The sequence below is a fragment of the Neodiprion fabricii genome, chromosome 2 (assembly GCF_021155785.1).
Source record: "Neodiprion fabricii isolate iyNeoFabr1 chromosome 2, iyNeoFabr1.1, whole genome shotgun sequence".
NCBI classification, from domain to species: Eukaryota; Metazoa; Arthropoda; class Insecta; order Hymenoptera; family Diprionidae; genus Neodiprion; species Neodiprion fabricii.
In genome coordinates, this window is record NC_060240.1 from 41,130,449 (window position 1) to 41,151,688 (window position 21,240).

Below are 21,240 nucleotides of genomic sequence, written 5' to 3' on the forward strand. Positions count from 1 at the left end.
TGAAACTGACGAGGAGAAAAAAAAGAGAGGAAAAAAATGCAAGAAGTCGAGAGAGTAAAAAAACTGCGTTAATTACAAAGAACCGCGGAACGCTGCGACGTCTTATATGTATGATATGCATAATTAACGCAGATGCTATACAGCTGAATATCACGATCTTCGAGGATCGTTAATATTCATCGATCCTCCAATTGATATCCAACAAGTTTCACCAAATTCTTTGTTCCTACCTCGTTTTTATTCACGGATAAACAAGAATTACACAACCGCGATACAGAAAGCGAACTGACATTTTATCCTTAAAATTATTCGCATCCTTGCAAGGTAAATAATAACCCTGACTTCAGCTAAAGGTGAACCTGTACGTAGTTTAGGGTGGTTCATTTTTTTTACTTATTTTTTTTTGTTCTCAAGGTGTCACACGAAAAATTTGTGACAAATACTGGAAAAAAAAAAAATTGTCGTAAAACCTGAAAGAGGCAGGAAAATATTTAGAGGTCGCTATCGATTATTGTAATATTAGTTTATTTTTTTTCGTATCTATATTATTCTATATACATGTACAAAAGTCCGTAAAGTGTACGCGTAAAAGTAGACAAAAAATATTACAATAACGGCTAGCAATATCTAAATATTTTCCCATCTCCTCCAGGTTTTACGATAGTTTTATTTTTTTTTTTTTTTTTTTGTTTTTCGGTATTCGTCACAAATTTTCCGAACGACACCTTAAGTTAAAAAATGAGCCAGACCAAAGTAGTCGTGATAATACACATTGCCAAGAAGAATAATCGCGGTTTTTTCGACGCATTTTTTGCGCTCGTTCTTTATCGTTCCGGATTTTCCGAAGCGCCAGTCCTTGAATAAAAGCTGCAAGCCTTTCGAAGATGCGACGAGGAGCAGCTGATCCAGACGTAGAGGGAAACGCGCGGCTTACAAGTAACTATCAACTTTTTCACCACTGTTTACCAGATGCACCTGGCGCAGGTGCAGACGACGTCGACGTCGACGGTCGCCTCAAGCCTCGCTCACTCGGAGATGATGCTAATTACGCAACGAGCTTCGTTCGTACACTAAAATAGCCGTGTAAACCTTCCCGACCGCGTATTATTACCACATCGATGCGGAACATGTTTTTCAAAACTCTTCGAAGAAGTTCGCTTCGCCGCATTTCGCACAGCCCGCCTGCTGCAGTTGCTACAATTTTAATTTCTTCTGCAACGTTTATTATTTATCCTCTTCCAGAACAGACGACATTTTCAGGGGTAGTAATATATTTACTCGGGAACGAATAACGAATTTGAAACGCAACGAAACGCTCGATTTCGGGTTAATTCTGAAACGCAATTTATCGATCCACGATCAACGTTGCAATTTTTCGTAGAGCAAAAAAACAATTTACTTCCTTTCAACGGGGTTTTCAATTACCAAATCTTGTCCTTTAGTCGATCCGGATAAGTTCGGGATGAAAGAAAGGAATCCCTCGGCAAAATTCAGGGGCATCTGTTGGAACGATGGAAATTTTGCTCGATCGGATATCAGAATTGCTCGTAACTAGAACAAACATTGTACCCATGTTCGTGAGGTATAACCGTGTAATTTTCTCGCGGTTGATTCTGACTTCCGATACCCTTAAAACTCGCATCATCGGCATACAACGATTAGATCTATTTCCTAGGCGTTCGCATGGCTGCGCCGCACAACCGCAAGCCAGCAAGTGAACCGTGTTTTTTTATACGTATATTTATAACCTCTCATCGGTGCACAAACATTGTTGCGTTACACAATTCGCGCATCAAGCACGATGCACGTACCTATACGTATACACGCGTAGCGTTGTCAACGTGCCATTTCGAGTAACCGACAGCTTATCGTCTCGTGCTGCATGCCACGGGTCTCGACGCGCGCTTATAATTATAATTGCACTCCTCGGTTATACTGCAGCTTACGTAAATCCTCCGAAGTTTATCGCTACGTGGCTCGTTTATCGCAAACTGAATTTTATGGAAAACTTTTAACAATCATTCGACTTTCAGCCACCTTACGTCACGGTAAATACGACGATCCAAACGACCCGCGACGCTGTAATTTACTAATTTTCATCTCGCGTTGTCACGATTACCATTTCATTGTATATTTTATTCTCTTACTCGGAAATCGATCGCGACTTTTTGCTCATCGAGTATAAAATCAGGGAAGCTAATAAAATATCAGTTCGATTCTATTTCAAGCATCGCGTACGGTTTACGGTTTGGTAATTTCTAGCTCCGTACTTCGGAATATTGACCGATTGGTAGCTCGGATACGGCACGAATTCTCAATTGAAATATAATTACGGTGAAATCAACGTTCGACAATTTATTCTTAACGTCCAAACGATTCCCGAAATACGTCGTTGATATGCCTGGTCTGCATGCAAAGAGATTACAACTGGGGATAATTCTTCAACGCCTCCGGTTCAAAACCTGTTCCAAGTCTGGTTTTTCAAGCTGACAAAGCATCGTGCGTAACTGTATTCGTACTATGCAACGTGTTTCCTTCCTGCCTGCCCCTATCTTATCCTCACTCGATAATAGTGCGACATGCGGGTACTTGCGCCGATTTGTCCGATACGTCGCGTGAAAATTAAATTCATTGCCGATCGGTCGTCCCGAGGCCAAAGTCGTTGGTTTTGTTGACCACCCTGCGTTTCTAATTTCTGGAGAATTGGACACGACGGAGCAGTCGTTTCAATGAAAAAAAAAAAAAAAACAAAAACTGCTCCGATCATCGTTCGTTCATTCATTCGTACCAAGAAACGACGTCAACGTTGAATATTGCAAAAAGTGATTGCACCGTGTTATAGAACGGAACTCCTTGAGATTCTAAATTCTGCCGTCGCGTCGGCGTCATGCCAACTGCGTTTTCAAGAGATAATTCAGATTGCGTAAATTAGTCTTAGAGAGGTGCGAATTGTTTGGCTACTGTGTAACCTCTGAGTTACCGTTCACCACTCGGTATTCGTCGAGGAAGGTGGCTCAGGTTATCGCAAACTTATCGTTAACGTCGTTCGATTAATTGTAAACTGCCCCGGTCACGGTGGCCGTAAACGTTCAAGTTGCGGAAGATACGGGGACTTTGGTCAATAAAACTTGTACCGTAACAACGACGATAAGGGTGCGTAGAATGGAATCTTCCTGATCTTTGTGTTCGTTTTCATAAACACGGTTTGGCCGCGACTCAAAATTTCCCGCAATATTTCGAAGCATCTCGAGAATTCCGTAAGCAACTTTAACCGGGTAGGCACCAACCTCCAAGTCCACGGTTACCTAACTAATCCCAATAAATTACCCGACCGGCTTGGTCTGGTTACTTGGAAATTTCGAGACATTTGATACCTACTGGCTCAATTATTATACGTATACCGCGTATTCGTACACTCTGACGTACCTAAGTAGATTATCGAGGAACAGCCAGCAGTTGAAAGCGATTACTGATCCCCTTGATTACACGTGCAAATATCCGTACCTAAAATCGTGTCGCGTGATTGGCTATGGGGGACGGAAAGGGTGCCTGTTTCACTCGTGCGCGAAACCGACGAAGATGACGATGGCGCACAATTCGTGAGCAATCTTTGCACGGCTAGAACGATGGAATGACAATAATCGCGACAAGGACGCCTTATCTCCGTTGCGAGTCGCGGATCACGGCTCTTGCTACTCATGTGGTATATCCGAAGGTGGCAGCACTCGCACCCTGTCGATCACTTTCGTTCAGGGGGACCTTGTGGCCTTGTTTCGACTCTTCGTCGCATCCAAAGGGATACGATGACTCCAGTTTTAAGGAGCATCTAATCGTGTCCCGATCTCGTACCTACAGATACGCCGCCTCTCGTATACACCGTGTACACAAAGAACAGAACCGTCAGAGCCTGAAAATGATCTCGGTAAAGAAACAGGCGGTTTTTTCTTACTCCTGCGCCGCAGGCGTAGAGGTTTTTTGTCTTCCATAAACTCGGATAAGGTATTCGCAGAAGTCTGAAGGAACTCTTCAACACAGTCATCGACGGGCGAATCGACACCGACGACGTTCCGACGCCTGCAAAGTACACGCTGCACCGGATTCAACCGTTTCGATCGCGTACCCACCCACCTACCTATATCGATACGGGAACGCGCGTGCAAAGTGAATGAAAGACAGTCCTGTTCCAACGCGACGTGGCAAATGCAAGGCGTCGTACCTTTTACCTACTCGTTGTTTATCCACACCAGTCTCAGGAAAGAAGCAGTGCAAAAAAGTACACTCGGCATATCGCTTTGGGAGGAGCTCGGCGATACAAAGCGCAGAGGAGAGGAGAGCGAGTGCAACGGCCATGGTGCTCTTGCACGCTGCTGCATAAGCCCGTCGCACTCTCCTTCTACATATTCGTGTGTGTGCGCGATGCGTTTCGTTGCGAAAGCCTCCGAGTCGTCGTCGTCGTCGGTGTCAACGGCCCGTCGTGTAAACAAACCTGAACAAACGGATAATACCTGCATACGGTACGGGTGTAATATCGTACTAGCTGACTTCACCTGGCGCCATTTTTTTTTTTATAAGATAACTCGATCTGTACTACCGAGCTTTGAAAGACCGGTGCTACACGGCGCGACGAGTCGAGGATCGAAACGATACTAAAATGCTTAAATCTCCTCACCAATGATTGACCTTTTTTGGTTGCGTATCCGTTTGATTCTTACTTCGAAAGGTACCAAGATATTAATTTCTAGTGTCTGACCCTATGGAAATTCAAAATTCGTGCCGTCGGTTTATAATTTTGGAAAATAAAAGGGTCAATAAACGGTGCTCTTACAACCTTAGCTATTCGCGGCGTTTCTCTCGCGGTTTTCGTCACCCAGAATTAAATATTTTTAACGTTGATAAAACGAATCGCCTGCACCCGGAAGTTTGGGGCGAATAACGTTGCCGCCTGCTACGAGCGATACCCTCGTTCTTCATCCTCGCGGGACCTTCGGGGACTTTATCGGGCCAACAATGCGTTCAGGATGTGGTAAAGGCGGTACAACCCACGTAGATATGACAAATGGAGCCCACTTTTCGTATAACTAGCTAAATTCCGTCACGAACCTTCGGACGTGACAAAATCGTTACTGCGACAACACCGCGGTGCAATTAAAAAGAATTTACCGAGACGAGGGAGAGATTTCATCGCTGCTCTCGAATCAACGCAATCTTAACTTCTGTTTTTTAACGTTCGCCGTGTGATCGTGGCTCGCAGATTTTCCTGTTCCGGTTGTTCGGAGAAATTCTTTCAAATCCCAACGACCGAAAATTATACCTTACGTCGTCGTGGCTTTCATTGCGAAAGTTTGAACTTGAACTGAAAAACGTGCAAAGAAAGGGGGATAATCGCGTCTTGAAAATTTTTTACATCATTATTCGCAAGTATTATACAATACCAGCTAATTCTACGCCGTCCGGATGAAAGGAAAACGGTGTATAAAATTATATACGCATATAATGCAGATTCACGTGCGCAAAAAGGGCAATGACACGTTTTCCCCCCATGCAGGTACACAAATCCGACGTATTATAATCGTGTAAAAGCGTTTCTTTGGGTATGCAAAAAAAAAAAAAAAAAACTGCTAGTAAACAAAGTAATTTCGCGTTTTCACCGCGGTATTAACTCGGCACACGAGGCGATCGCCTCCAGAATTCGAGGACGATGTCACGTCGTTTTATACATACACGCTGATAATATTTGCTGCAGCAGCTTAATATAGACTTTTATTTTCACTTGACGACGTGTCTCATATTCTCGTCTCACCGCGTGGAGTCGGCGCTCGTGTCGTTTCGCTATTCAATTCAATTTTTGTTGCAGAACCTGCAGCTCTGAAGAGATGAAGGACGAGCTGGAGGACGACGAGTCCGGAGCCACTTCCTCCGGAAGTATTCCCGAGAGCACAACCTCGTCTTACAGGTAAGGCGACTACTTCGTTTTCATTCTTCCCCCCTGACTCGAGGCACGTTGCTCTGATTATCGCTTGCGTATCGAACGGAATTTGAGGTGTAATCGATTGTCACGCGAACGAATATGTTTCAGGTGTTAGGGTGGTCCTTAAAAAGGTCATTTTCCTTTACCCTTATATATAATATTGTCTACAACTCTCAACCGAAGTACAAGAAGCAAAATCACGGAAATTCTCGATCCCGCGTAAATTGACCGGCATATCCTCGCGTAAGCTCGGAGAAGACTGACTTTTTTTTTTTTTAACGATATCGAAACTATCGGATGTTGCACGCTCCGTAACGGTGAAATGGTAAACCTTGCCCACCGTAGGGCTCGACGCGTTATCGCGGAGAAATAATAATCTCGAGTGCCTGCGGCAGTTTGAAGAACAACGGAGCGATTGTCCGACTCTTCGCGTTATGATTATACCGATGCAGGGAGAGGAGTTGACGATAATCGAAAACTGATGGATTTTCTCGTCTATTTACGGATCGTTGTATCGTCGTCGTGAGATTGCGTTTGGTAATTTCAGCCTCTCTTCGTGCAAGAAAGAAATCTCGCAGCGAGCCGATTTTACGAGCTCGGGAAGTGAACGTGCTACGTGTAAAGTGCGATTACTTATAGGCTCCGCGCATGAAAAATGTAAGAATAAACGAATGGATAAGTAAAGAAAAATTCGGCAAACCGAACAACCGCACGCAGAGGAGTATTTTATCCGTTTTCCCTTGACGACGTCGGACGCCAAGTACGCTGTACCTACACAGATTTTTACAACCCGAGAACAAGATCGCTATCTTCACCACATCGATAACCGCCAGTAACCGTCGGCGAAACGATATTTCCCGTTTCCTCTCTGCCCTTCAACAGCCCTTCTCCCTTCTTTATTGCTGAAATAAATCAGGAACTTGCGAGACTGAAATTTCACTCTATGCCAAATTTATACAGCTGTAAAAAAGGAGAATAAAATCAGTCGCCCCCGTGTCGAGTCCCGTAATCGGTTAGTTTGACCTCGACGTCTGCTGCATGTGGATCGTGTGACAAATTATCCACCAAATATAATCCAATACGCGACTGCAGATTCGCTGGTTGGCGAAAAATAAAAAATTCAAATACGCCGAGAATAAAAAATTGCAAAAATTCGTACAAATTCGTCCACCTATAGTATAATATGCGGACTATAATGATCGGGTTCGTCATTGCTCGTGGTGAAGACCCGATTGCATGGCACTATATCCAGCAGTGCTGGGCACAGTTCGGACGCAGGAAATCCTCATTGCCGTCGTAGACGGCGAGCCTGTCCGCGGGTCTATGCGAAATCACTTCGAATATAGGTATATCGCATAAATACGGTCCTACCCGTAACCTATCGCAATCTGCGTGACGGTGTGTACGTACGTACATAGATACGTTTAGATATCGTCGAATATTTTTTTATCAACATTCAAGTCGAAAATATTGCTCGAAATGACGAAACAAAGACCCTGCCAAGTTTCAGCTCTTGATATTAATATTCGGGGTGCCTCATGGCGAACAATATTTTATTATCGTCGTGAATTTTGAAAAAAAAATAATTGTTTTTTTTTTTTTCTTTTGATACAGTACAATTGACATGTATCGTGCATACATTTTCCGAATAGCTCACTGTTCGTACGTGACGATATGTTTTATATCTGTGTATTTATGTATAAATAAACACAGATAAAATTTGCGCGGGAAAAACATATTTATCCTACCTCAGAGGTCAGTCACGTGCAACATTACACGAGGTTGAAGTTAGTAACGTTATCGTAACGAAAGATCGAGGAAAAAAATCCATACTTTCTTCATTTTACAATGGTTTTCAAGTTACCACTAAGATTTCGATTTATATGAGTGTGTTTCGTTTTATTACGGTTTACCGAATTGTTAAACAATCCCAAATCGGGAAATAATGATTTTTTTCCAGGACGAATCGTTACGATAACGTTACTAACTTCGATACGATCGTATTACCGATTTGTTCCTTTTCTTGTTTCTTTTGCTATTATTTTTATCGCTTTTAACACTTTTCCCTGCAATGTGCTTCAGCGATTTTCCTACTCGCTCATCGAGTGCCGTTCTGCACCTATGTCGACCACGTACGTATAATTAACAACCTACATGTATACACCGGAGCGAAAATAATTCGTTCCGTTCGCGAGATGTTTTATTATTATTGCAGTGTATATTTATAACGGGCAGCTTCGTTCGATTTGTATACTTTGTTATGTGTATAATATCAGGTGGTGGTAATCGACAAATTGTATAGATATATCCGTTACACGTGATCGTGGTTTTCTTTTTTTCTCCCCCTCTTTGGACTTTCTTCGAAACATCTGTAGTTATTTAAATAACCGCTGTTTCAAGTCATTGAAAATGATTTTCCGTTCTTCTATACGTGGAAACAGTTTCGGTAACTTTTTTTTCTAATCCCTAGCTTGTTGCAATAACAGCATTTGAAATATTTCAAATTTCGCTCCTCGTGTCGAATAATCGGGCTCGAAAATGTTACTCCTATACTTTGCCGAACGCTTTTCGTAAATTTTGAAAACTTTACTCGTCGGTATTAAAGCGGAATGATATTGCACAGATTAAACGACAGACTGATTCTCACGACTCTTCGCCAGACCTGATTTCGGAGCTAGTTGGAACAAGATGCAAAAATAACCGATGCATTGTCAGCAAACCGAGATAATATTCCAATTTGGCTTGACGATAATACGCACGATATACATTATATACGTGCTGCAGATGAGAGTCCGTTTAACCTAACCTAACCCATTATACCTTCCTACCTATCGAAATCGTTGTAATGACTGTATGTTTTTCAAGTGACGTCAGTGGCACTTGTCTCCGTCTCTCAGCCCGCATACAATCCGTACAGTGTGTAGGTAGGTATAACCCGTGTGCGCGTATACACATATTACAACACATGCACGCATGTAGTACACATATCCCCTGCGCAATCTTCAACGCGTATACACTTATCTCGAGTACTGTCGGGTCGCTGCCGAATAACAAAACACCAATTACTTGATTGCTCTTTGCTATTTTTTTTTTTTGTTTTTTAAATTTCGTTGGTTACATTCCTTTTTTATTCTCATTTTCGTTTATCACACGACTTTGACAAAGCTCACTCGTATCTACTTCAACATTATGCGCACTACGGTTGGAAATAACGTGCAATCGTTGCAGTTCGAGGTGATTTCAATCCAAAGACGACGTACAATAATTAATAAACGCTGCCTCGAATTGATCGTTTTTTTTTTCCCTCGTTTATTTTCTCCTCCTCTCGACAACGCCAGTTGCAACTCGACTTCGCTTTTAAATTTCGCACATTTTCGCACATTTTCGCCAGGTTCCCTCCCTGCAACGGTGTGTGTTACACGCGCGAAATCGCGCGCAGTAGATCGCGGAATCAGCGATTGCCGGTAGATCACGCCCCCCGCCCTGCGGGCATCGCGGAACATTGACGCGTATCGTTCGAGAAAGATCGAGGACCGGCCGGTCAGCTGGTACGCGCCCACGCACGCAAATCCGTAATAATCGGGCAAGGCGGCGGCGACGTCACAACAAACGTCCAACCTATCGCAACAATGTACGGCATTGCACGTATCGCAAGGCTCAACGCGACACGCGCATACGCTGCGGCAACGTTGTTTCACCCCACGGCGGATCCGTTCGTACGTTCGTACATTGTCATACACGGGCCTGCGTTTACCCGGTACAGCTGTAACAAGGTGTACCGTCTCGTTATCAGTGCCTCGTAACACAGCTGCGTGTTACCCTTGCCTCGTACATGCATCGGAGAGACGCGCATACGCACGCACGTATGTAGAAAAACTCCGCAAGGCGAGGCGGCCGGGAGGCGGCAGGGAGGCGGAGAGGGGGGCGGCCGTCTGGCGCGGGGACAGATCCGGCGGCAGTCGAGAGTCAGCAGCCGCGGAGAGTGCGCGTTTTGTACGCCGATCGCGAATTCCGACTCGCAGGTGGCCCCGCGACCTCCGATACCATTCCGATACCTGCCGCACTCTCTCTCTCTATTCATCCGTCTGTCCCCCTTTCCTTTTCTCGCTCTCTATCTCCAGCTCCGGCTCTCTCTCTCTCGATCCGTTTGCCAATATCGTCTCCGCGGAGTAGATCCTCCTCATCCCCCTCCTCCTCGTTATCTTCTCCAGAGAGGTGGAGGTGTAACAATCGCGAGTGTTTGTGACAATCGGACGTGCATGCGGCGAGTCGTATCTTTGGATATCGCGAACCGTCTGCACCTCCGTCTGGACGTGTTAACGAACGTCTCGCGGGTATACGGCCTGTGATACGCACGCACCGTCTCGTCGTCAACCTTCCGCGAACATATCAAATTGTGGGTGGTCGGCTGCACCGGCAATATTCATTCGTCTGGCCGTTCGGCGACGATTAACACCTACGTATACACGGCCTCTGGTGTGTTTGTTATTTTACAAGGCGACGTGTATGCGTGCGTCGAGTACATGCGTCGGTCTTACTCCGTGAGCTCTCACATCGGTCGAGACCTTGCGACGACGAGGCGTTGCATTAATCGCTCGACTCGCGACTTTCGCGGCGATGAACGGGCAAAGATTAACTAACGGAATCGCCTAATTTTCTTCTTGTCGCGTGCTTTCCGTCGGCGCTGTGAGGGACGATTGAAAACTACGGTGATGAGGGGGAGGGATAAAACGTTGTCCTTCTTATTAATTACTCTACCAGTCCACCATTGTACCACCTACACCCCGACGAGATTGATCACGGCGTACGTACCGTGCTTCGTGCACACCGACGAGCGGTGGGTGTCGGTTTGCATCGTAATTTGATCGCGGTTTGACATCACCTACCCTGGTGTACACGCGTGCCTACCGAATCGTTGCCAATGAAATCAATGGATAGAAACGCGCGCGCATTTACGCTTAAATGATATCGTTGGTCCTTCGTTAGATATGCGACAGTCGCAGCTGTTATATTTTCATTTGACACTTGGTACGACGATCTATGCACAGTACGTCCTCCCGTCCCTCCTCCTCAGTCTAGTTTGTATAGTTGGAAATACTCGGCGGATTTCCCGCCTCGGGGCTTCATCTAGGACACGGTGTCAAGGTCGCGCTCGCTCAACAAGTTTCAATTCCGATAAGGCTCTTGTGATATATACGTATACGTGACAATAATGTAACATATCATACCTATGTAACAGGGACTTGCTTGCGTCAGACACGGAGAACGTGGTTTTTAATATTTCTTTACACCGTCGATGTTTGATACGGGAGCGCCGTGTCGTACCGAACAACTTACTCCGCTTATTAATCATTTGAAGTTTACACCGAAAAACTCGAAAAGTCTCACGCAATAATAATTGAGGCTTATTCAAAGAGCCGGGACGATGAGAAATCCGTCCGCAGCGCGTATAACAAGACACGTAATACGTGTGCATTTGTACACGCGTATGCGATACGCGAATATTGCATGTAATATATACGTATACGTACAGGGGAAATGAAAATAAAATATCAAAATGAAAAACAATGTTACCGAAAGGGGTGTTTTTTTTAAATTCATTTATTTATTTATTTTATTTTTTTGCCTTTAATCTTTTTTTAAATTCTATCTTGTTCGCGAAACTTTGACAAATAATATTTATACAGTTTATAAATTGCGAAAAATATTGATGTATTTACATATCTTGTGAGTCGCGAGTTGCCACTGCGAGCGTCGGTTGGTCCCGCGTATATGTCTTTCCGTCTATGACCACGTATGTGCAAACGCGCGTGTACATGTAAACACACACACACGCATATACACATGTATATGCGTGCGTGTTCTTCACGTATGCAATGCATCGTGTATCCCCAGCTGCGCGCGACCAACTCTGGCAGTAACGGTGCGCTGACTACCTAACGCGGCGTAAAAATTAGCGATAAGCGGACCTGCGCTGCCTCGCCTCGGAGTGCATTCTCTCGAACACAAGACATGCGGTGCTAACCGAAATATTACTTCGGGAGAACAAAGAAAAGTAAAGTTGTGGGGGGATGAACAAGGATGGTGGAAGATAATGTAGTGAAAGTGAAGAAGTTGTCGGTTTAAATGCTACAGTTTCACCCTGCGCAAGAGGATAAGCGACACTGACCGAGAAAGTGGCGTTGCGTGAAAAGAGATGGTGAAAAAATGTTGCTGGTTAATCTACGTTGGATGATCAAGAACAGTGCGATCGGCGATGTTTCTTTATACCCCTACGAAGGTGATGAACTCGTTGTAATTATCGGTGACGCAGCAGCGGCCTTGAGGAAGGAAATCGCTTCCGCCTAGGTGCATACATACATATATACACATATATATATATATATACACACATACGTACGTGATGTACGAGGCAAACGAGGATAACAACAACAAGATGTGGCCACAACAGCAGCATCAGCGTCAACAGTTTATGGGGCCCGTAGCGCCCCCTCAGCGTCCGGCTCCTCGTCAACAACTCGAGACCTCCTCGTCCTCCTCTTTGCACCATCACCATCACCACCACCACCACCACCACCACCATCACCAGCAGCAAGAACTCGAAGCCTCCCCTCCAGCCAACCACCGGCTCGATAATCACCTGCCTCCCCAACAGATTACCCATCAACGTCACGGGGTCGTGGAACTACCCGCACCAAGGTCAGTCTACGAGTACAGCTATACCCGATCGATCGATCGATCGCCTCGCGAAGCGTCGCGCGCACTTGTGAAAATAAAGGAATTAATTACAAACGTCTGTACGGAGAAAAGACGACTCGCGAAATTCGTCGCGGAAGAATAAAAAAATACATTAATTTTTAATCTTTGTCATAGACGCTCGCTGCTCGGCGGAAAGCTGAGCGGACGTAATTTTGGACGATTTTAGCGTTCATTAACGACGAGGATTGTGACAAGACTTTTGACTTGTATATATAAATTGCAGGTTCGACACCTTCGAGGTATCGATACAGCGATTCGTTGTCTCTGTTCCGGTGGTCGTCCATCCGGGACGCACCTCTAATACATAGTTATGACACGGGTGGTCCAAGAAAAGTCGTACTGAAATCAACCTAATTTTCAGAGTTTACGCAGGTAGAATATTTGAAACATCGAAATTTTCCGTAACGGCGATTTTCGCAATTTGCAGGTTTCCTTACATTAGTTGATCGTAGCATGGACGCGATTATTCGTCGTCGTGTTATCTCTCTCTTATTAATATCCGTCGATAATCCAATCTTAATAGTTTATCTGTCTGAAAAATAAAAAAAAAATAAAAAACTAAACGTCAATGTTTGAATTCATCAACATCGATGGATTCAAAGTCTTTTAACGCAGACCACACTGTACCTAAAATACCTAACATTAATGCAATGGGGGGATTTGATGCGAACCGAAGTGCAATACGATACCGCATTGTATGTATGTCAAATATATTATACACGAATCAAATCAAAATGGACCGAGCGAAGAAAAAGAAATGTCAATTTTGTAAGATTGAATGTCTGCGAATAACGAGATAATATCGAATCCTGACTCTTGAGTGTTGCATTTACATTTATATCTTCGTTGTTACTTTTGTTTTTTTTTTTTTTTTTTCTTACCATCATTTGCTTGTTACTTTTGATACTTATTACTCACTATCTGAATTTCATTTTGGTTCTGCAAGACATCAAAGTGTCCACTCTCTCCGTCGCCGGTGAAGAGTAGCGAGAATTGTGTTTCATTCTGGGATCCGATTCGGTGTGGATGAATTTGTTCTTCGCGATACACGATTAAACGTATCTTAAAAATGTCCGCAGCTGCAGCTAATTCTGCTTCTCCCCCGTATATTCCATTTTTATTCATATGTGATTTGTAATCACCAGGTGACCTAATCACAGCACCGTTTGACTCATTACCTGTAACAAAACCCGCAAATGTAGACCAATTATCCGCTATATTTGAAACGATACTCAGTCTCACCTCTGCGTGTCGATCTTGAGTGCCGTATACACGATACGCCGACGCGCGAAAAAGACAATTCCCGATGGGGAATCATCTCAATAATTTTCGTTTGCATGTTCATTGTTTGCGTGTCAGAAACAGATACCTGTAAAGATATTTGTCAAAGATTGTCATAAACAGCCGATGACAGCTGTCAAATTAAGTTTTGTTTGCTAGATGCTTTTTGTTTTGTTTTCGGCATCTCACCCCACCGCCAACTTCATGCGTATACTATTGTTATTATAATCTTTTTTATACTATTGTTATTATAGTCTTTTTTTTACTATTGTTATTATAATCTTTTTCTACCTGTTCATTTGTTCGAAACTTTTTCATTAGATAGAGCGACGATTACCAATATACAACAACTCACGAGTATAAAGATTACAGAAAAATTTCCACGATTAGGCTTAATAAATTTGGGGGAGGGGCGAAAATTCGGGGGTGCGTACAAACAGCAACTAGAATTGAATTCAGGTTCGAGTTGGATCGGCCTGTCTTTTTATTCGTAATCCGGGGTGGTTTCTCGCCGCGTTACGAAAACCCTCACATTTAGAAAATTCACGGTGTCGATAAAAGTGTCGCACCGATTAGTGTAAAATTAAACATCATCCGTGTAAACCGGTCGATTCTTGACACCGTGTGGTCTTAAAATCGACATCGTAAAAAAAAAAAAAAAAAAAAAAAATAAAAACGGCGTGGACTACCATAGAATATTTTCGGCGCTGCATTCAAAACCGCATTTCTAACAGTGCAATATTCTTATCGTCCTCTCACTATACCCGCTGCATCGCTGATGTAACGCGATCGTGGTAAAAGGCATAGAGAAAAAAACGAAGCAGAAGAAGATAAAGAATTTGAAACGTTGTATCTAAAATTCATCATATGTCCAGCGTCGCGTATGATCATTTGAAAATATACAGTTAACTCGCTAGACAAGTTGGCGACTGAATATACATGTGTATATATGTATATGTACAATATATTATATATTTGTGTGCCCGAACCCGCCACCGCGAGACGACCACCGCGTACGTAGAGTTGCGAACAGTCTCGCCTCGGGGTACAAATTCGCGAATTCAATCGTTAGCCTTGCGCAACTTTGTATTATGCCGCCAGTTTCATGGCTCTCCCGCTATTGCTGCTACTTAACTTACCACTTGGCGACATTCGTCGTCCGCGAATCGTGTTTGTTCTAAGCTTTGTTACAAGTGTACCGATGGCACGTGATTGTTGCATCCTTTCTCTCAATCATCCGACCGCGGTGTGAGGATACGAGAGTTTCTGTCATATATAAATATCAATGGTCGACGGTGGTTTTGTTACCCTTGACATTTTAGCGGTCTTACAATTAGCATTAGAACTGTACGTGTACCGAGGTAAAATGTATGATGAAGTAGGAATTTTAAAGTGAAATTGTAAAACTAGTCTGATAAAACAAACACAAAATTCATTATATTACTACTTTGGTTGTCGTTGTAAAATTCATTGTCGTCATTGGGGGGGGGGGGTATGTAACGTGAAGTAAGAATTTTAAAATGAAAATATTAAACCGGACATTTTGACTGGTCTGGAAGTTGTAGTGTTGGGATGATGATTTGATGTCGACGATCCTGGGAGTAAGCGTAGTTTGTTGAAATTGGCTCTAGTTATTATTTTTTTTATTAGTGTCCAAAGTGTAGCAAGGAAATACCGCTATATACGAGGGAAAGACAATGCAGGTCTTTCCTCATTACAGGTGCACGTATACTTGCTCCACCGTCTTACCACTTTATCAATCTTCGATCCATTGGCAGGAGGAGGAACAAAAGTTCGATCTCTTTGATCTCTGCCGCTTACGGATCGCGAGTAAGTTAAGGAAGAATAAAAAAAAAGAAACGGCTAATACGAGTGACCGTTGTTGCGTAATGAATGGATATTTTCTTGGGCAGGATACCTGCAGCTACATTGTCGCGTTCCACCTGACATATGTAATAAGTACGCGGTACAATACTCTTCGATCTTAGCAGGCATGTACCACCTACTTGTTATACCCTGTACAACGCTCGTGCAGAGATAAAAATTAATTTACAATCCACCGCAACGACGATGCGTGGTTTTTATTTCTTCGATTTTTTTTCTTTTTTAACTTTAAATGGAGCAGCAACGTGTAATAATAACAATCATACGTGGACGGAACCTAATTTCGATGGTTATGTAGAACCTTTCACGCACTACGCGGGAGGCAGTCCGAAATAAAAATGACGAAGAGGGGAAGACGCAATGATCGAGACCTCTCCTCGTCTTTTGCCGCACTCTCACGTTGCCATTTTCCACATTGAACGGGAAAGAAGCACGGGCAATTAGAATATATATATGTGTGTGTGTGTGTAATAGAATGCTAAGGCATGATATCTCTCTGTCTCTCTCGCACTCTATTCGCTAATTTATTTTAACAATTAAAAATCCTTGACAGTGCTCGAGGTAACGACTCGTTGTTCCGTGCACCTTATCTCTGTAAATCGTCCGTTACTATTTACGACGACGAGTTCTTGGTCCGTCGATAAATCTCTCTCAATCTCCGAAGTATTTCCCTCGAGTTTTCGAGACCCGCAATGGCCGACCTCCGGGTTTACACGCATGCATGCAGGCAGCTTAAATTATAATACCGCGCGAATCCCATCCTCGCGGATTACTAAACACCGTCACGAAGGTGGGCGAGGATGAGGGAGGGGGCGGTGGTGGGGTTATATCGCGCTTGCGTGATTCCGGTTTCACAGACGTCGCGTTCGTTCGTGACCGAACTGTACGCGATATTGCCGATCGTCGCGAATTTCGCGGCCGCCGCGCGCCGCCAGCAATGAACGCCGACTTTTAGCGACGATCGGGACTGCTTCGGGTTACATAATTACTCACAACGGCGGACGGTTTCGCAAGTAGGTGACGACGCCGGGCGCTCCTCGTCGTTTCGTCCGTGCAACACGCAGCAGCAACGGCGGCAGCGACCCTCGAGAGGTCGCCGCCGCGCTTAGGGTCAGGGTTACTTTTGATTTTACGTGCAAATCCCCGCCCCGCCCCGCCCCGCCTCGCCGCTCCGATCGATCCGTCCATCGTTGGCGAAATTTTATGCATTAGATGCGCGTCTATCGCCTTACACAGCAACCAGGCCTATATTCGGGCAATTTTCGGGATTAGAAGAGACGAAAAAATTCCTTCATATGTAACGAGTGTACTTGCATACGTATGTGTAATGTGGGCCATTCCACGACGACTCGGTGAACGGTTATAACAACCCCGTGACACTTTTTAATTTCACCGAGGAAATTGCAAAATGGGACTTCGTCTTTGAATTTTCTTTTTGACGTGTTTACTATTTTTTAAATTGTTTTCACGATTGTGCTTTGGAACGCGAAAAACAATTTAAAAAGTCTGTAATCAAATCGTAACCGTATTATAATAGATTTTTAACGGGCGCGATGACAGTAAGATCGATTAAAAAAAATTGAACAAATTGAGTGCAAAATGTTCATTTTTGAAACCAAATATTTTTTTTCTATTTCACAAAAATCAATACGAGTGTTTTTGAAATGGGTTTGAAAAATCATGGGGTAAAAACGAGTGATGGAAAAAATTTGAAAATTATTTTGGAAGCTTTTCAGGGGCCCCCCTAACATAGGAAAAATCCTTGGTGAAATTTACCGAGTTGTGGCGTGGAATGTCCCGCGTATATCGGCACATAACTAACCCAAATGCCTTTTGTTGCAAAACTATTAGATATAGCCATGTGCTTTTGCGAATACATTTCCTTTTTTTTTCTGACCTCGTCCTTTAAAACCCCTCGACACTACTTTTCTCTATCCGCGTAAGAGTTTTTCATTCACCGTTCGTATAATTTGTGGGCAATCTCACGTATTCACAGACAAAACAAGACTCAAAGTCGATTCGGTAGTTCTGGAATTACGAGCAAACATGCGTCAAAGAGAGATTCCAAGTAGAAGAGGAGATATAATGCAATTTATCTGGTTCTTCAAGTTTAATTTTCCGTTTCTTCCCCGCGCATTTTTCTCCTTATTTTCTTTCTATTATTCTTCCCGATTATATTCACGTACGGTACGACATCAAACCATATACAGCAGTGATATCAAAAGATGTACAAGTACAAGAGCCAGATAGTTTAACAGTTATCACAGAAATCTTGAGGCGTTAACAGTTGGGTGTAATAAATGTAAATAGAAATGAGAACCGACTAACCGTTTATTTGTTTTTACTTTTCTTTGTCCCTTGTTTCTCATGGTGAATGTACAATCTGTCGTTTAATGCTTGTTTACCGTCTACCATCGAACTCTGCAGTCAGTGCTTATCTTGATAAACGTTTTACTACACTCTTATCTTTTCTTCGCGGCTTGCCGAGGCGGCTGGCTAGTTGGATCCGACTGACTGGCCAATTTACTTATTTACTTATTTTCTCTTCACAGTCCAGCTATCATAAGTTCACACGAGCAAATATCACCGCGCGACTCAAATCCTTGGCGATTAACGGGCTAGAAAGAAATGTCGGAGAGGGGCGTGAAATGGAATACAAAAAAAAAGAACGAAGTAGTACAATAACAACAACAACACAACAACAACAACATGATTGAGTGCTCAACGCGCAGTTGTTAAATTGTTTTTTAGGTTGTAACGCTGAGTATGTTGTTCATGATTGCCGTCGATGTAGATTTAAGAGGTTGTATTAATTATATATCTATATCTTATTATCGAAGTATCAAAGTGAGAATATTGATGCGATGAAGTCGAAATCCGTCTTCAGTAAATTTGAAATCGAATGAATGATTAAAATATGAGAAAATAAAAACCTGCCAACACGTTGGAATTCGTTTCATGCTCTGCAGGGTGTCGTCGACGCCGGCAGTTGTTCAAACTTGGCGAGAAATCCGTACGATTAAGCAAAAAAAAAAAAAAAAAAAACCGAGGTACAAATGTTATGAATCTCGAAGAGGCGAGAAATGGCAACAGAGAGTGTATAATAGGTATAAAAAAAAGGAGGAAAAATGTTTGAACGTACGTAACGTCGTAGACCCGAGTAAATTCGATTCCGATCGCTCCCCTCGTTTTTACGACAGTCAGTCAGAAATAAGGTTGGCTACGGCAGCCTTCGACCAATCGCAGCGACGCCATCCAGCGGATACGACGTCTGCTATTCGATAGGCGTGAGGTAGAAGCCAGTGCTGCCAATCTTAATTGTAAAATCTAAGGTGGCTAAAATCAGGGGGGTCAGAAACGACCCGTGTAAGAATTTTATGCGCGGAGCGTGCACGCGATACATGTTGAGCTTATCGATAGAATATGTCTATTTACTCGGGTTTGAAATATTTTTTAGGCGTCTGCCATGCTGCCGCGATCACGAGTCGATGTTGTTTGCGTGTGTGCGTAGGCATATAGATACAGCTGCTTCTTTATGTCCGCACATTACAATGTTGAAGACACCGCGAGAGTTTGTCGGTTGCTTTTTGTCGTTGATTAATCGCTGCGTAAGGAACAGAGAGCGACCCATGGACGGATGGATGGTGTCTGACATCCTGCAAGGTGGAACACCTTTGGTTATCCGCACTCCCTTACCTGTAACGAAGCTTAGCAGCAAAACGTGTTAAACTTTTTGGAAACCCAAAAATCTAACTAAAAAATTTTCGTTATTTAGCCGCAGAAAAAAAAGGTGAAACTATTTGATTTTAATTTTCGTCATCATTTCACTATAAATAACGTCGAAGAAATCACGCTATTCTTTGCTGCTATTTTTTTCTAACAACAAATTCGTTTAGTTCGTCGAATTTCAATTAAGATTTGACCGAATCTATGAATTCGGACGATTCGTGAAGAATTCATCCACGCATCTTCGTGCAACGTGGATATTTTCGGTGAAAAAATGCTCGAATATAATATGTAATTTCTTTAATTTTGTTAATCCAACGATAAGTTTAGAATTGAAATTCAGTGACAGACAGATCTGACGTAATTCTGACTCGCGTGACACTTTTCAAACTTTTGTCTTATCACCACTGCCGGGCAATAAAATCCTCAAATAGATCCAATCAAAATGGAAAATGGAAAATACGTTTTTAAATCGGTTTTACAAAATGCGAGATGACTTACGCAATGAAATATTTTTTACATCTCATCTGTTATACCACACATATCGATTACACTTTCGTTCCTCCTTTTCTTTCACTTTACGTACACAGCACTCGCTTTGAGGAGCAACTGCTTCTCGAACTTGTCATCATTCATGTTTCTCAGTCTGGGTCGCATCGCCATAGAACCGTTGAAAAACAATCGTTCCACTAGTCCAGATGACGACAAAGGTGTATCGCACTTGACACTGCTGAGTAAAATGCTTCGATAGACCCATTTAAAATGAAAAGTGGAAACCGCTTTGCAAGACACGATTCAAACGAGTAAGTGTAAATGGTTATTTTGAGAAGATTCAAAACGTCGAACGCAAAATGCCATTTACGTTTCAAATATTACCCAGCAGCGCAACTTTTCACGATTTTCATTCGAAACATTTTCGACCCGACTGTACGTCTACGTTTACGTCACAAACGTCGAACGAACCTGTTCGCAAAGCTGTCGTCGCCTTTTCGTCGCCGAATGCATCGACGACCGACACGACGTATTTCGATGTATAAATTATTACACGCGCGTTCGTCGTTATCAATTATCCGAGCGCGAAACATCCGTGACTCGAAAGCCGATCGTTGGGATTTTGTCCGTCATCTGCAGTCTCGCGACAAAATCAATAAGTATGCAATTTGCAAACCGGCCAACCGCAGCCACGGGCTTCTTTAATTCGCCTTCTTCCTTCTTCCTCGGCCATGGACGGAGTGAAATATGAATGGGTGGGTCATGAGTACGCGTCTCACGCCTCGGCAGGCATGCATACCCACGCGCAATGCTCGTATATTTGTCAATTGTTAACGTACGGTCGGTTCTCTTATTTTATTTTCATTTTTAAATTTAACCACCGTCACGTATCGTTATACCTATACATACCGGACTACCTACGTACCTGTGTACCTCTGTCGTAAGCGGCCTTCCCGACCACTTTTTGCCACGCACAAATATAACTGCAGAAAATATCGAAATATTTTAACTTTAGTTCAAAATCAGACACGCGTGCCTCTATTTTATACACACGTTCGACGGGCAATTTTCAATCCAAGGCACGAAAGGTCGAGTAATTTTTAAACGCCCTTCGTACGAATAGCTGCACT

The 21,240-nt window shown here is 43.3% G+C and overlaps 1 protein-coding gene across 6 annotated transcripts in view; it reads left to right on the plus strand.

The window, feature by feature from the left end:
* LOC124175025 (circadian locomoter output cycles protein kaput-like) overlaps nt 1–21,240 on the plus strand; it is a 79,832-nt gene that overhangs the window by 10,756 nt on the left and 47,836 nt on the right. For 2 of the 6 annotated variants that reach the window (XM_046554824.1, XM_046554825.1), the window contains exon 1: nt 10,178–12,667. In XM_046554824.1, coding sequence (XP_046410780.1) covers nt 12,372–12,667 — 296 coding nt within the window. In that variant the 5' untranslated portion in view covers nt 10,178–12,371. Of the gene's footprint in view, nt 1–5,854; nt 5,954–10,177; nt 12,668–21,240 lie in introns of those variants that run through there. The other 4 variants (XM_046554821.1, XM_046554820.1, XM_046554823.1 and 1 more) reach the window with 4 other exon arrangements.